The sequence below is a fragment of the Scyliorhinus torazame genome, chromosome 28 (genome assembly GCF_047496885.1).
Source record: "Scyliorhinus torazame isolate Kashiwa2021f chromosome 28, sScyTor2.1, whole genome shotgun sequence".
Taxonomy (NCBI): Eukaryota; Metazoa; Chordata; class Chondrichthyes; order Carcharhiniformes; family Scyliorhinidae; genus Scyliorhinus; species Scyliorhinus torazame.
Genome location: NC_092734.1, coordinates 36,320,242 through 36,335,088, shown reverse-complemented (window position 1 = coordinate 36,335,088; position 14,847 = coordinate 36,320,242). Strand labels below are relative to the sequence as shown.

The 14,847-nt window shown below is 46.0% G+C and overlaps 1 protein-coding gene across 1 annotated transcript in view; it reads right to left on the bottom strand.

The window, feature by feature from the left end:
- Positions 1-477: 477 nt before the first annotated feature.
- LOC140403440 (paired box protein Pax-2-like) overlaps positions 478-14,847 on the bottom strand; it is a 322,556-nt gene continuing 308,186 nt past the window's right edge. Inside the window, 2 exon segments of the mRNA XM_072491353.1 lie at positions 478-1,080; positions 2,944-3,030. Of these exon segments, the coding sequence (XP_072347454.1) occupies positions 1,004-1,080; positions 2,944-3,030 (164 nt within the window). The 3' untranslated portion in view covers positions 478-1,003.

The window sequence follows — 14,847 nt, the reverse complement described above, 5'->3', positions numbered from 1 at the left end:
GAGCAGTTTAAACATGGCCCTCAGTGCTCCTCGCGGTGGTGGTGGGGGGGGGGGGGGGGGGGGGGGGGGGGGCTGGGGGGTGGAGCGCTGACTGCTTTTGGTAGCTTGCTGGGAAAAAAAAAAAGAGTGCATGTCATTGGAATAAAAGAGTGTGGAGGATTGCCGAGTGCTGGGCCCTCAGTGGAGCTGGGTGAGTCAGGAGTCCGGGAGAAGGGACGCGAGAGGGAGAACGAGGGGCAGCGGGGCTCCGGCGGAGAGGGAGGGGGGTGGGGCAAGAGTGGGTGCGGGATGAGGGAGGCTACTGGGCGAAAGTGTACTCCCTCCGTTCAAAACGACAGGAGTCAACATTGAGCCAAAGTTTTGAGATCCGCCATCTTGTAAACATGATGCTGCGGGCAACCGCTGCACTCGCTTCGCTTGCTAGTTGTCGTGTCGCCGTTGCCTCCCCAGACATGGTCTTCATGTGAACAACAGACGTTCTTTCACTGTTGTTTTATTAGGTGTATAGATATATGTGGAATCATTAAAATCACCAAGTCAAACATGGGAGTATGAGCTCGTCCAAATGCTCAGTCACTGTTTTGAAGCACAGAAGCAGTTGTTTTTTTTTTTGTTAATGTGTTTTTTTTTAAATCAATCCATTCATTATGATATACGCATATATATATATCTATATATGAGTTATTTTGTTTCGTTTTCTTTTTATCTCTTTCTGTCCAGTCACGAAGAACCAACGGGGCTGGAATGGAAAATGAAGCCAACAGTTTAAATATACCAAATGGTACCACAGTTTGAAGGAGAAACATTTGCGGCCAGAATTGGGGCAGATCCACTTTGTTCAATATGGATCGTCAAATGCCTGTCCTAATGTCACTCTCACAGATTAACAAGTTTGGTTTTCTTAAGTCTCCAGTTCTTCATCCCAACTGTTGAAATTGATCAGACTGGTACAATGTGGAGCCCGAGAGAGTCATCTTGCAGTTTCATGTGGTTGCCATAGTAACTAGTGGCGATCGTAGGCAGTGGCAGCAGTGGGGGGCGCAGCACCCCTGGATGCGGCACTATAATAATAAGGTGAACCTGAAAGTTAACACAGGAGAAGATGGACAAGTTGGAAGGACATATATATTAACAAAAAGCTTATCAGCAAACAGTGTTCGCCCAGGACAGGCTGGGGTTCGAATTGATTATTGAGTGAGGGCAGACGCCCGGGCAAGGCATCAACAATGTTCAACCGGCCCAGTTTCGATCGCCATCCAAAAGACATGGGAGCAGAATTAGGCCACTCGGCCCATCGAGTCTGCTCCGCCATTCAATCAATGCTGATATTTTTCTCATCCCCATTCTCCTGCCTTCTCCCCATAACCCCTGATCCCCTTATTAATCAAGAACCTATCTATCTCTGTCTTAAAGACACTCAGTGATTTGGCCTCCACAGCCTTCTGCGGCAAAGAGTTCCACAGATTCACCACCCTCTGGCTGAAGAAATTCCTCCTCATCGCTGTTTTAAAGGATCGTCCCTTCAGTCTGCGATTGTGTCCTCTGCTTCTAGTACCTGCCAACTGCCCTCAATGGGGACGACATTCCGCAGCTTTAAGTTGGGCAGTTCCTTGTGTGCCAACCCCCCAAAGACACCCAGAAGGCAAGAAAAGGAATACTGGTCTGAACTGGCCTTGCATACTTTACAAAATGGGAGAAAATGCTGTTCTGAACAGCTTTTTCCTTCAGAAATGTGAAAATGTTCAGACTAGTTTCAACCGTAGTTTATTTTTGGTGGGAACGCAATTTTCTAATTGTACAACAAAAATTCACATCAACCCCCTTCAGCCCAGGAGTTTGCATTTAATACTTCATTTCAACAACAAAAGCTATAACTCGCATTTATTCAACACGCTTTCGCTTAATTGGACACAGTGGTGTTTTATTTGATCAAACTTTCTTTGAGCACACAAGAAAATGTTAAAACAGGTTGGTCAATGTGTTTTATGATGCTCCTTTAGGAGGAGAGGTAGCGATCAGGAGAGGGGCAAGGGCGGGCCACAGCTTAGCACCCAGGCAACTGAAGTCACATCCGCCAGTGGTGGAATGAATAAAATGGTGAATGCACAGTGGTTAGCACTGCTGCCTCACAGCGCCAGGGACCCGGGTTCAATTCCATCTTGGTGACTGTCTGTGTGGAGTTTGCACCTTCTCCCCCTGTCTGCGTGGCTTTCCTCTGGGTGCTCCGGTTTCCTTCCACAGTCCAAAGATGTGCAGGTTAGGTGGATAGGCCATGATAAATTGCCCCTTCGTGTCCAAAAGCTTAGGTTACGGGGATAGGGTGGAGGCGTGGGCTTAAATAGGGTGCACTTTCCAAAGGCTGGTGCAGACGCAACGGACCCAATGGCCTCCTTCTGCACTGTCGGGATTCGATGATTCTATTCTATGATCCAACATTGCTACAGTAGCTGAGATCATCTACCACTGCAGGGCACTCATTCACCGATCCAGCAAGGGAGACCCAAATGCACATTTGCACATGAGTCAAAAAGACAATCTGCGAGATTCTCTGTCGGTGGGATCCTCCGCTTCGCCGGTAGCGCACTCACGCCCACGGGTTTCCCAATGGCGTGGGGGTGGTCACAATGGGAACCCCATTGGCTGGCTGCGGGAACGGAGAATCCCGCTGCCGGCGGGGGGGGAAAACGGGGGCGGGACGCAGAATCCCATCCCATAAGTGGCAGGATACATATTTGGGTGAAAGTGAACTGGACTTCAAAACATGTAAGAAAACCAAAGCCATATTAACCCTGATGCATAAACCCACTATTTAAAACAAAGTGATCTGCTCACTAAGCTGTGAACAGTCAAATATTTCTTTTAAAATTGGATCATGTTTTACTGAGGCCTTTCTAAAGCAAGAGGTGCGACATAGGTCCCGATAATCAACCAGTAAATACTCACTTAGTAATCCAGGGTTGGTGAAACGCCAGGCTTCATTATAAGTTGTGTACTGTGGATGGGTATAAGGGTTTCCTGAAAATTCACTGCCTGAGGAAAGAAACACAGGGGAAGTCACTAAAAACAAAAGGCGGAGAATAATTTGACGCTTTTACTTTTTTTTTTTTGGCACTAAGTCTGAGAGCCAAAGCAGTGCAGAAAACCTTTGTAACAACAGTTTTTAAGTATCTTCGCTGGGCCAAGAAAAAGACAGTTCCCAGATTTGAGTAACATCCCTGTATTGTGTGGTAACTATAGCTGGTTATTCAATTCGGATGTTGTCTGAGGAACAGGGGATGTCTCAGAGTTCAGGTGTCATCGATAAATTTGTAACAAGGAGAACGTTCTATATAAACTGTGTGTGTTTAATAATTCATACATCTTAATTGCGGGAGAGTGGAATCATCCTGTTTGTGAATTGTGAGTTCCGGGGATGTTATTCATTTTAGGTTTATCACTGTCGTTCATCTCTACACTGCGTTTGCGGGGGCTCGTCTGAAAGTAAGGAATGCATTTATGTCGGGCATTTCACGAGCACTCCACATCCAAAAGTAACTTTCCATGAAATACATTTGCATTGTGCCCACCATTGTAATGCAGGAAACGCGGCAGTGTCATGAGAATGTTGCTTTAATAAATGTTTGGCTGCTCATATTACCGCAGTGATGTCAGAGTGTGGGTGGAGCTGGGCTGTCTGTCAGCTTTTTATTTTAATTTTAGGCTGTTTGCTGCAGGGTATGTTTTAATTTTGTTTTCAGTGTTGGAGCTGAAGCCAGACGGAGCAGGTGTACTGTTGATCTCTCTGCCCTGAAAAGACTATCTCTTGATCATTTGGTGAATTCAGAATTATAAATGTTCTCAGTAGTGAATGTAAACCTAATGTGCTTCTCCATAAAGGTGTTTCTTTTGTCTTCTGGATGTTGTTTGGGAAGTTACTAAGGATTACTTAGTGTTGTATTCTTTGGGGGTTGTATTTGAATTGATGGTTGCTAAGATGTTCACTGTATGTTTTGAAAAAGTTAACTTGAGTTCTTAGAATAAACTTTGTTTTGCTTTAAAAATTATTTTCCATTTCTCCAGTACCACACCTGTAAAGTGGGCCATGTGCTCCCCATACGACAATCTATTAAAAGTTGTGGATCAGGTGAACTCCATGATATACTTTGGAATTCTCTGAACCCTGGCCCATAACAAATTGGGGGCTCATCCGGGATAAAAGTCAATCTATTGGATTGGCTTAGTGAACTTAAAGACAGTGAGGGGTGAACATATTGTGGTTGCTTTTAGGTGTGGTATTGTAGTTTAAGTGGGGAGTATGTTGTGGACAATGGCTCTTTCAGAGGCTCTGAAGTTTTTGGGGATGGAGACAGTCACACCTTTTGGACAGAGACTAAAAGCAGACTGTTAGATTTGGTAAAAACATTGCAGTTAACATTACCTGACAAAGTGCGTAAAGATGAGGTCATTATGGCGGTGGCTAAGCATTTAAAGTTGCCTGAGATACAGTTTGACCCATTGGAAATGGCAAAAATTCAGTTACAAATTAAACAAATGTAACATGAGAAAGAATGAAAGCAGCTTGAATACGAGAGAGAGGAAAAAGAAAGAGAGAGAGAAAGAGGTAGAGAGGAAAAAGAAAGAGAGAGAGAGGAAAAGGAAAGAGAGAGAGAGGAAAAAGAAAAAGAGAGAGAAAATAGGAGAAAAGAAAGAATAGCCCAAGCAGAACAAAAAGAAAGAGAAAGGGAGATACAGATCAGGGAAACAGATAAAGAGAGAGAGTTTGAATTTCAGAAAATGGCCATGAAACATGACAGTCAGTTAAAATTGGCAGACGTAAAGGGAAACGTACAGTTGGATGGTAGTGATGAGGATAGTGAGAAAGAGGGTCAAAATCGAAGGCTTGGTGGGAATCTATTTAAAACTGTCCAAGCATTGCCAAGGTTTGAAGAGAAGGAGGTAGAAGCCTTTTTCATTTCATTTGAAAGGTGGCTAAACAAATGAAATAGCCACAGGACATGTGGGTATTACTGATTCAAGTTGGTAGGTAGAGCTAGTGATGTGTTTGCATCACTACCGGAGGAGGTAACTGGGACATATGAGGAGGTGAAAAAAATCCATCTTAGGTGCATATGAACTAGTGCCTGAAGCTTACAGATAAAAGTTTAGAAATTTAAGGAAAGAATTTGGTCAAACATACGTGGAGTTTGAAAGGCTCAAACAGAGTAATTTTGCTAGGTGGATAAGGGCTTTGAAAATAGACCAAATGTATGAAGCTCTCAGAGAAATTATACTTTTGGAGGAGTTTAAAAATTCAATTCCTGATGTAGTGAGAACTCATGTGGAAGAACAGAGGGTTAAAGCTGCGATATTAGCAGCAGAAATGGCAGATGATTATGATTTAGTTCAGAAATCAAAGCTTGGTTTCCAACATCAGTTTCAGCCTGTGAGGGATAGAAACTGGGGACATGAGAAATACTCAAGTGGTAAGAGTAATGGTGATCTGCTGGGAGACAATAAAGAGAGTGTACCTCAGACTAAAAAAGAAATCCAGGAGGGTGGAAAAGAAATGAAAAATTTGAAATGTTTTCACTGTAATAAACTAGGCCATGTAAAGTCACAGTGTTGGTGGTTGAAGAAAAACACGAGGAAGGCTGATGTGGTAAAACAGGATAAGACAGTGGGGTTTGTTAAAGTGGTAAAGGAAAGCCCAAGTGAACTGAAGGAGGTGCAAAAGATTGTACAGCTTGATCAAGCGGTGATTGATAAGAATGTGCCAGATCTCTTTAAAGAATTTACTTGTGTGGGTAAAGTTTACTCATGTGTATCAGGAGGAGCAGGTAAAGAAGTCACAATTTTAAGAGATACAGGAACGAGTCAATCTTTAATGGTAAGAGATGAGGAGTTATGTAGTTTAGGAAGAATGTTGCCAGAAAAGGTGGTAATATGTGGAATTCAGGGTGAGAGGAGTAGCTTCCATGGGGCTGATAAGCACAGGGCTAAATCGCTGGCTTTGAAAGCAGACCAAGGCAGGCCAGCAGCACGGTTCAATTCCCGTAACAGCCACCCCGAACAGGCGCCAGAATGTGGCGACTAGGGGCTTTTCACAGTAACTTCATTGAAGCCTACTCGTGACAATAAGCGATTTTCATTTCATTTCATTTTCATTATATAAGATAAGGTTGGAAAGTCCAGTGAAGAGTGGTGAAGTGGTAGCAGGAGTAATAGAGAAACTATCTTCTCCAGGAATACATTTTATCTTGGGTAATGATATAGCTGGATCGCAGGTGGGAGTGATGCCTACTGTGGTTGATAAGCCAGTGCAAAATCAGACAACTGAAGTGTTGAAGGACGAATATCCTGGGATTTTTCCGGATTGTGTAGTAACAAGGTCGCAAAGTCACAGGTCAAGACAAGAGGAGAAATCAAAGAGTGAAGATGAAGTTGAAGTGCAATTATCAGAAACAATTTTTGATCAGATGGTTGAAAAAGAACAAGAGGATGAGGCGGATATTTTTTGTTCAGGAAAATTGGCGGAGTTACAACAGAAAGATGTAGAAATAAAACGGATGTATCAGAAAGCATACATGGAAGAGGAATCTTAGTGTATACCAGAGTGTGATCACCGTAAAAGTGATGTCTTGATGAGAAAATGGAGACCTTTACATATGCAGGCGGATGAAAAGTGGGCAGAAGTTCATCAAATAGTATTGCCGGTAGGGTATAGAAAGGAGGTGTTGCGAGTTGCACATGAGGTATCAGTGGGAGGTCATTTGGGAATAAGGAAAACTCAAGCTAAAATACAAAAACATTTTTATTGGCCTGGACTACATAAAGATGTAGTTAAATCATGTCACACATGTCAAGTGATAGGGAATCCTCAAACAGTGATAAAACCAGTGCCCTTAATACCCATTCCAGCATTTGAGGAACCTTTTACAAGGGTCCTAATTGGTTGCGTAGAACCGCTTCCTAAAACAAAAAGTGTGAATCAATATCTTTTGAAGATACTGGATGTGTCTACTAGGTTTTCAGATGCCATTTCAGTACGTAATATTACAGCTAAAAAGGTTGTGGAGGAGTTACTTAAATTCTTTACTAGATATGGACTACCCACAGAAATACAATCGGATCTAGGAAATTATGGATAGCTTAGGAATAAAACAATTTAAATCAACTGCGTACCATCCAGAATCGCAGGGAGCGTTTGAAAGATGGCATCAAACATTAAAGACAATGTTGAGGGCTTATTGTCACGATTATTCAGAGGATTGGGATAAAGGAATTCCATTCGTACTGTTTGCAATTAGGGATGCTCCTAATGAGTCTACCAAATTCAGTCCTTTTGAACTAATTTTTGGTCATGAGGTAAGAGGACCACTTAAATTGATTAAGGAAAAATTGGTGAGTGAGAAATCAGAAATTACATTATTGGATTACGTGTCAAATTTTAGGGAACGATTAAATAGAGCAGGTGAATTGACTAGACAACATTTAAAAGTTGCACAAAATGTGATGAAACGGGTAGCGGACAAGAAATCCAAAGTTCGTAGTTTTGCCAGTGGAGATAAAGTTTTAGTATTGTTACCAGTGGTAGGTGAACCTTTAAAAGCTAGGTTTTATGGACCTTATCAGATTGAAAGGAAATTAAATGAGGTGAATTATGTGGTAAAATCACCAGATAGAAGGAAGACTCACCGAGTGTGTCATGTGAATATGCTTAAAAGGTACTTTGAAAGGGAAGGAGAGAAAAAGGAGGAGGTTTTAATGATTCTAACTCAAAGTGACGAACCAAATCCAGATGACTGTGAATTTGACATACCTCAAATTAAATTGGTAAACGAGAATGTTCTTAAAAATTGGGATACATTGTTCAGTTACCTTCCAGAGGAAAAACTAACTGACCTGAAAGAGTTATTGATATCACGTGGGCACGTTTGTAGAGATAAATTGGGATGTACTAAAATGGCTAGACATGATGTAGATGTGGGAAATGCTGTTCCAATCAAACAACATCCATATAGACTTAACCCTTTAAAATCGGCACAGGTTGACAAAGAGATTGAGAGTATACTTAAAAATGGCATAATTGAAGTGGTTGCAGCCAATGGAGCTCACCCATAGTGATGATACCAAAACCAGGCAGTACCCAATGGTTGTGTGTGGACTATAAAAAGGTTAATGCAGTTACAAGAACGGACTCTTATCCTATTCCACGTTTGGAGGATTGCATTGAGAAAGTGGGACAATCAGCTTTTATTTCCAAACTGGGTTTACTTAAAGGTTACTGGCAGGTACGAAAAACGCCCCAGCCACATTTCAACGGTTAACTAATAAAGTTGTTTCAGGATTACCCAGTTGTGCGGTATACATTGGCGATCTGGTAATTTTCAGCCAGATATGGACAGAACATTTAAAACATCTGATGGAGTTATTCAATCGACTTCAGGAGGCAGGTTTGGTGATAAACCTAGCCAAAAGTGAATTTGGAAAAGCCCAAGTCACTTTCCTTGGCCATACAATCGGACAGGGTCGAATGGTCACACGGGATGTGAAACCAATAGTTATTGAGGAGTTTCCGATACGCTCGAGACAAAGAGAAATAATGCGATTTCTTGGCATGAGTGGATTTGATCGAACATTTGTGCAAATGTTTTGTAGCGTGATCGCTCCACTGATGGACTTGCTGAAGAAACGTCAAAAATTTCAATGGACAGCGGAGTTTCAACAGGCATTTGACTGCCTGAAAGCTGTGATAACCAATGCTCCTGTGTTGGAGAATTACAAGGGACTCTGTGATCAGATTGTATTAAAGTATCTGACTTTAAAGAGAAATGCTGTGGCGTAGAGACCTGGACGGATCGTGCAGAGACCTTCTTGTTCAAAGAGACTGTCAATCGAGAAGGATTTGAGTTGGAGGAAGAATTTTTAAAAATTGACTATATTATTATACCTGTTTGCGTGTGTTGTTTGTTGAAACAAAAAATATATTTACTGTGTGCATTTCTTAAAGGATAGTGAAAAGGTGAAAAATGAAACCATCTTGAAGTTGATTGTTTATTTTTTTTCTTGGGGGGCAAGTGTCATGAGAATGTTGCTTTAATAAATGTTTGGCTGCTCATATTACTGCAGTGATGTCAGAGTGTGGGTGGAGCTGGGCTGTCTGTCAGCTTTTTACTTTTGTTTTAGGCTGTTTGCTGCAGGGTGTGTTTTAGTTTCGTTTTCAGTGTTGGAGCTGAAGCCAGACAGAGCAGGTGTACTGTTGATCTCTCTGCTATGAAAAGACTATGTTTTGCTTTAAAAAATACATTTCCATTTCTGCTGTACCACACCTGTAGAGTGGGCCGTCTGCTCCCCGTACCACAATCTATTAAAAGTTGGGGATCAGGTGAACTCCGTGATACACTTTGGGGCTGTCTAAACCCTGGCCCATAAAAGCAGTCAATTTGCGCACAGCAAGATTCCACAAACTGCAACGCGAATAATCCCTTTCGTACGTGACAGATTGAGGGATACATAGATTCATAGAATTTACAGTGCAGAAGGAGGCCATTCGGCCCATCGAGTCTGCACCGGCTCTTGGAAAGAGCAACCTACCCAAGGTCCACACCTCCACCCTATCCCCATAACCCAGCAACCACAACCAACACTATGTGCAATTTTGGACACGAAGGGCAATTTAGCATGGTCAATCCACCTAACCTGCACATCTTTGGACTGTGGGAGGAAACCGGAGCACCCGGAGGAAACCCACGCATACACGGGGAGGATGTGCAGACTCCGCACAGACAGTGACCTAAGCCGGAATCGAACCTGGGACCCTGGAGCTGTGAAGCAATTGTGCTATCCACAATGCTACCGTGCTGCCCTTTGGGCATATTGGACCTGACACCAGGGATAACTCCCCTGCTCTGTTTCAAAACAGCACCGTGGGGTCTTTCTCTTGAGACAGCAGACAGAGCCTTGATTTAACAATGCTCTGTCACGAATTCCACTGGAGACAGCAGTAGGCAGTATTCTAAAGTCCTCAACTGCTATGTGTCTCCCCCAGTAATGGGTTTAGAATACAGTTTAGATAATAAACAAGTGTGAATGGCTCATGGAGGAGAAACAGATTATAGACGATTGGGATGGTCCCCAAAATATACATATGTTAATGTCCGGTCAAGGAAGTTGATGGGGGCCGATGGCCAAATACACAGAACGCATAATCAAAAAATAACAACGGTATAATTGCCCAGACCCTGAGAAGCAAGACAGACAGTTACCATCTAGCAGTCTCATAAAGTGGATAGGCCAGATTCCAGCCACCAAGCCTGAAGGCCACATTTACAGCAAACAAGCCTCTAAGACTTAGAGCCAAGGCAGTGCAGAAAACCTTCGTAACAACAGTTTTTAAATATCTTCGCTGGACAAAGAAAAAGGCAGTTCCAAGATTTGAGTAACATCCCTGTATTGTGTGTTAACTATAGCTGGTTATTCAATTTGGATGTTGTCCGAGGAACATGGGATGTCTTAGAGTTCAGGTAACGTAGATAAATTTTGTAACAAGGGGAACGTTCTACATAAACTGTATGCGTTTAATAATTCATACATCTTAATTGTGGGACAGTAGAGTCATCCAGTTTGTGTTTTTTTGTATTTTCTTTACTTTAACAAATAGTCTTTAATAATTATTACCCGGGACTTCCGGTTGCGGCGATGACCAGCTGAGTCGCACCTTTCGGCACCTCCCGTTTTAACGGACTTTTGGGCTCTTATCGGGAGCCCCAACGGAAATTTTTCACAGCCAAACTCAGTGTGAGGCGATAAAGGAAGGAGTCCCCCCGGGTGTGGATGGAAAGAAGCGATAGTAGTGGCCAGATTGCGGAGGATCCTCTGGAGCAGTGGCAGAGAAGAGAAGGGAGTAGCAAGATGGCGGCTGAGGGAGCCCAGATGGTATGGGGCCCGGAACAGCAGGAGTTCCTCCGGCGATGTGTGGAGGAGCTCAAGAAGGAGGTGCTGGCGCCGATGTTGCTGGCGATTGAGGGATTGAAGGAGACGCAAAAGACCCAGGAGATGGAGCTCCGTGGAGTGAAGGCAAAGGCAGCCGAGAATGAAGATGAGATACAGGGCTTGGTGGTGAAGACGGAGACGCACGAGGCACTACATAAGAGGTGCATAGAAAGGCTGGAAGCCCTGGAAAATAGCTCAAGGAGGAAGAATTTAAGGATTTCGGGTCTTCCCAAAGGGTCAGAGGGAGCGATTGTTGGGGTGTATGTGAGTACGATGCTCCATACTTTAATGGGAGCTGAGGCCCCGACGGGCCCCCTGGAAGTGGAGGGAGCATCTCCTCGTGAGAAGACCGAAGGCAGGGGAAATACCGCGAGCAATAGTGGTGAGGTTCCACCACTACAAAGACAGAGAGATGGTCCTGAGATGGGCTAAGAAGACACGGAGTAGCAGGTGGGAGAACGCGGTGATCCGCGTGTATCAAGATTGGAGTGCGGAGGTGGCGAGAAGGAGGGCGAGTTTCAAGCGGGCCAAGGCGGTGCTCCACAGGAACAAAGTGAAATTTGGAATGTTGCAGCCGGCAAGACTGTGGGTTACACACCAGGGCAAACACCACTACTTCGAGGCGGCAGAGGAGGCCTGGGCATTTATTCAAGAAGAGAAGTTGGACTAGATTTGAGGAATGGATGTTTGGAAAGAAGTAGCGAGGTGGTGGCAAGTAATTGTAAAGGGGGGAGAGGGGGAGGGCTTATCTGTAAAAATGTTGGACGGGAGAATTTTTTCTCCCCCAGAGGGGGGGGGACACACGAAGAAATGTGGGCGCTGGTGGGGAAGGGGACAGGGAAGGGGAGAGGGAACTGCGCCATTAGAGGGAAGCGCGGGCTTTTCTCCCGCACTACGGAAATTGTGGCGGGAAAAGTGGGCGCAGGAAGGAAGGGGGCCCCACACGCAGGGAGGCCAAGGGTAAATGGGTGAAGCCGAGGTCAGCCAGAGTTTGCTGACTCCCGGAAGCAATATGGGGGAGCAATCAAGCTAGAAGGGAATCTAGCGGGGTGGGGGGGGGGGGGATTAACTGGGTTGCTGCTGCTGAATGTAAGGGGGAGCTGGGATGGTCGGGACGGGAGGGCGCCGTCTGGGGGACAAACGGGTGCGTGGGACCCGGGTGAGGAGCTGGTTTAAAAAGGGGAAGGCTAGTCGACGATGGGGGGGTGGGGGTAAAGGGCCCCCCAACCCGGTTGATCACGTGGAACGTGAGAGGGTTGAACGGGCCGATTAAGAGGGCAAGGGTATTTGCGCACCTAAAGAGGCTGAAGGCGGATGTGGTTATGCTTCAAGAGACGCATCTGAAAGTGGCGGATCAGGTCAGATTAAGGAAAGGATGGGTGGGACAGATTTTCCACTCAGGATTAGATGCGAAAAATAGAGGGGTGGCAATACTGGTGGGGAAACGGGTACTATTTGAGGCTAAGACCAGAGTGGCGGACAGTGGGGGCAGGTACGTGATGGTGAGTGGCAGATTGCAAGGTGAGGCGGTGGTGCTGGTGAATGCATATGCCCCGAACTGGGATGACGTGAACTTTATGAAGCGTATGTTGGGGTGCATCCCGGACCTAGAGATGGGAAATTTGGTACTCGGGGGGGGGACTTCAACACGGTGCTGGACCCAGGGCTGGACCGGTCCAGATCTAGGACCGGGAGGAGGCCGGCAGCGGCCAAGGTGCTAAAGGGGTTTATGGAGCAGATGGGAGGAGTAGATCCCTGGAGATTTGCTAGACCCAGGAGTAAGGAGTTTTCCTTCTTCTCCCACGTCCATAGAGTATACTCCCGGATAGACTTTTTTGTCCTGGGAAGGGTGCTGATCCCGAAAGTGTCAGGAACGGAATATTCGGCTATAGCCGTTTCAGATCACGCCCCACACTGGGTGGATCTGGATCTAGGAGAGGAGAAGGAGCAGCGCCCACTTTGGAGATTAGACATGGGACTGTTGGCAGATGAGGGGGTATGTGGAAGGGTGAGGGGATGTATTGAAAGGTACCTAGAGGTCAACGATGATGGAGAGGTCCAGGTGGGAGTAGTATGGGAGGCGCTGAAAGCGGTGGTTAGGGGGGAGCTGATTTCCATAAGAGCCCACAAGGGGAAAGAAGAGGGTAAAGAAAGGGAGAGACTGATCGGGAAGATTCTGAGGGTGGATAGGCAATATGCGGAGGCCCCGGATGAAGGGTTATACAGGGAAAGACGGAGACTACAGACAGAGTTTGACCTGCTGACCACGGGTAAGGCGGAGACGCAGTGGAGGAAGGCACAGGGAATACAATACGAGTATGGGGAAAAGGCGAGCCGACTGCTGGCCCAACAACTTAGGAAGAGGGGGGCGGCGAGAGAGATCGGAGGAATTAGGGACGGGGAGGGAAGGATGGAACAGAGGGCGGAGAGGGTGAACGGGATGTTTAAGTCATTCTATGAGAGGCTGTATAAGTCCCAACCCCCGGAGGGGAAAGAGGGAATTATGCACTTCTTGGACCAGTTGGAGTTCCCGAGGGTTGAGGAGCAGGAGGTGACAGATCTGGGAGCGCAGATTGAGGTGGAGGAGGTGGTAAAAGGAATCGGGAACATGCAGGCAGGAAAGGCCCCGGGACCAGATGGGTTCCCGGTGGAATATTACAGGAAATATGTGGACCTACTGGCCCCACTCCTGGTGAGAACCTTCAATGAGGCTAAGGAAAGGGGGACACTACCCCCGACGATGTCGGAGGCGACGATATCGTTGATCCTGAAACGAGACAAAGACCCGCTGCAGTGCGGGTCATACAGGCCCATCTCCCTCCTAAATGTAGACGCCAAGTTACTGGCCAAGGTGATGGCGACTAGGATAGAGGACTGTGTCCCAGGGGTGGTATATGACGACCAGACAGGGTTTGTTAAAGGGAGGCAATTGAATGCCAATATACGAAGGTTGCTGGGGGTAATGATGATGCCCCCACCGGAGGGGGAGGCGGAGATAGTGGTGGCGATGGATGCAGAGAAGGCATTCGATAGAGTGGAGTGGGACTACCTGTGGGAGGTACTGAAGAGATTTGGATTTGGAGAGGGGTTCATCAGATGAGTTCAGCTCCTGTACGGGGCCCCGGTGGCAAGCGTGGTTACAAACAGGCAACGATCCGACTATTTCCGATTACATAGGGGCACAAGACAGGGGTGTCCCCTGTCCCCGTTACTGTTCGCGTTGGCAATCGAGCCATTGGCCATAGCGCTGAGGGGCTCTAAGAAGTGGAGAGGGGTGCTTAGAGGAGGAGAGGAACATCGGGTGTCATTATATGCGGATGATCTGCTGCTATATGTGGCGGACCCAGTGGAGGGGATGCCTGAGATAATGCAGACACTCAGGGAGTTTGGAGAGTTCTCGGGATACAAATTGAACATGGGAAAGAGTGAACTATTTGTGATGCACCCCGGGGAACAGGGCAGGGGAATAGACGATCTGCCGCTGAGGAGAGTAGCAAGGGACTTTCGATATCTAGGGATCCAGGTGGCTAGGAACTGGGGAACCTTGCATAAACTTAACTTGACACGACAGGTAGAGCAGATGGAGGAGGACTTTAAAAGGTGGGACATGGTGCCCCTGTCATTGGCGGGTAGGGTACAGGCGGTCAAAATGGTGGTCCTCCCGAGGTTTCTTTTCGTGTTTCAGTGCCTCCCCATACTGATTAGAAAGGCCTTCTTCAAGAAAGTGGATAGGAGTATTATGAGCTTTGTGTGGGCTGGAAAGACCCCAAGGGTAAAGAGGGGGTACCTGCAGCGTAGGAGGGACAGAGGGGGACTGGCACTGCCGAGTCTGAGTGATTACTATTGGGCCACCAACGTGTCTATGATATGTAAATG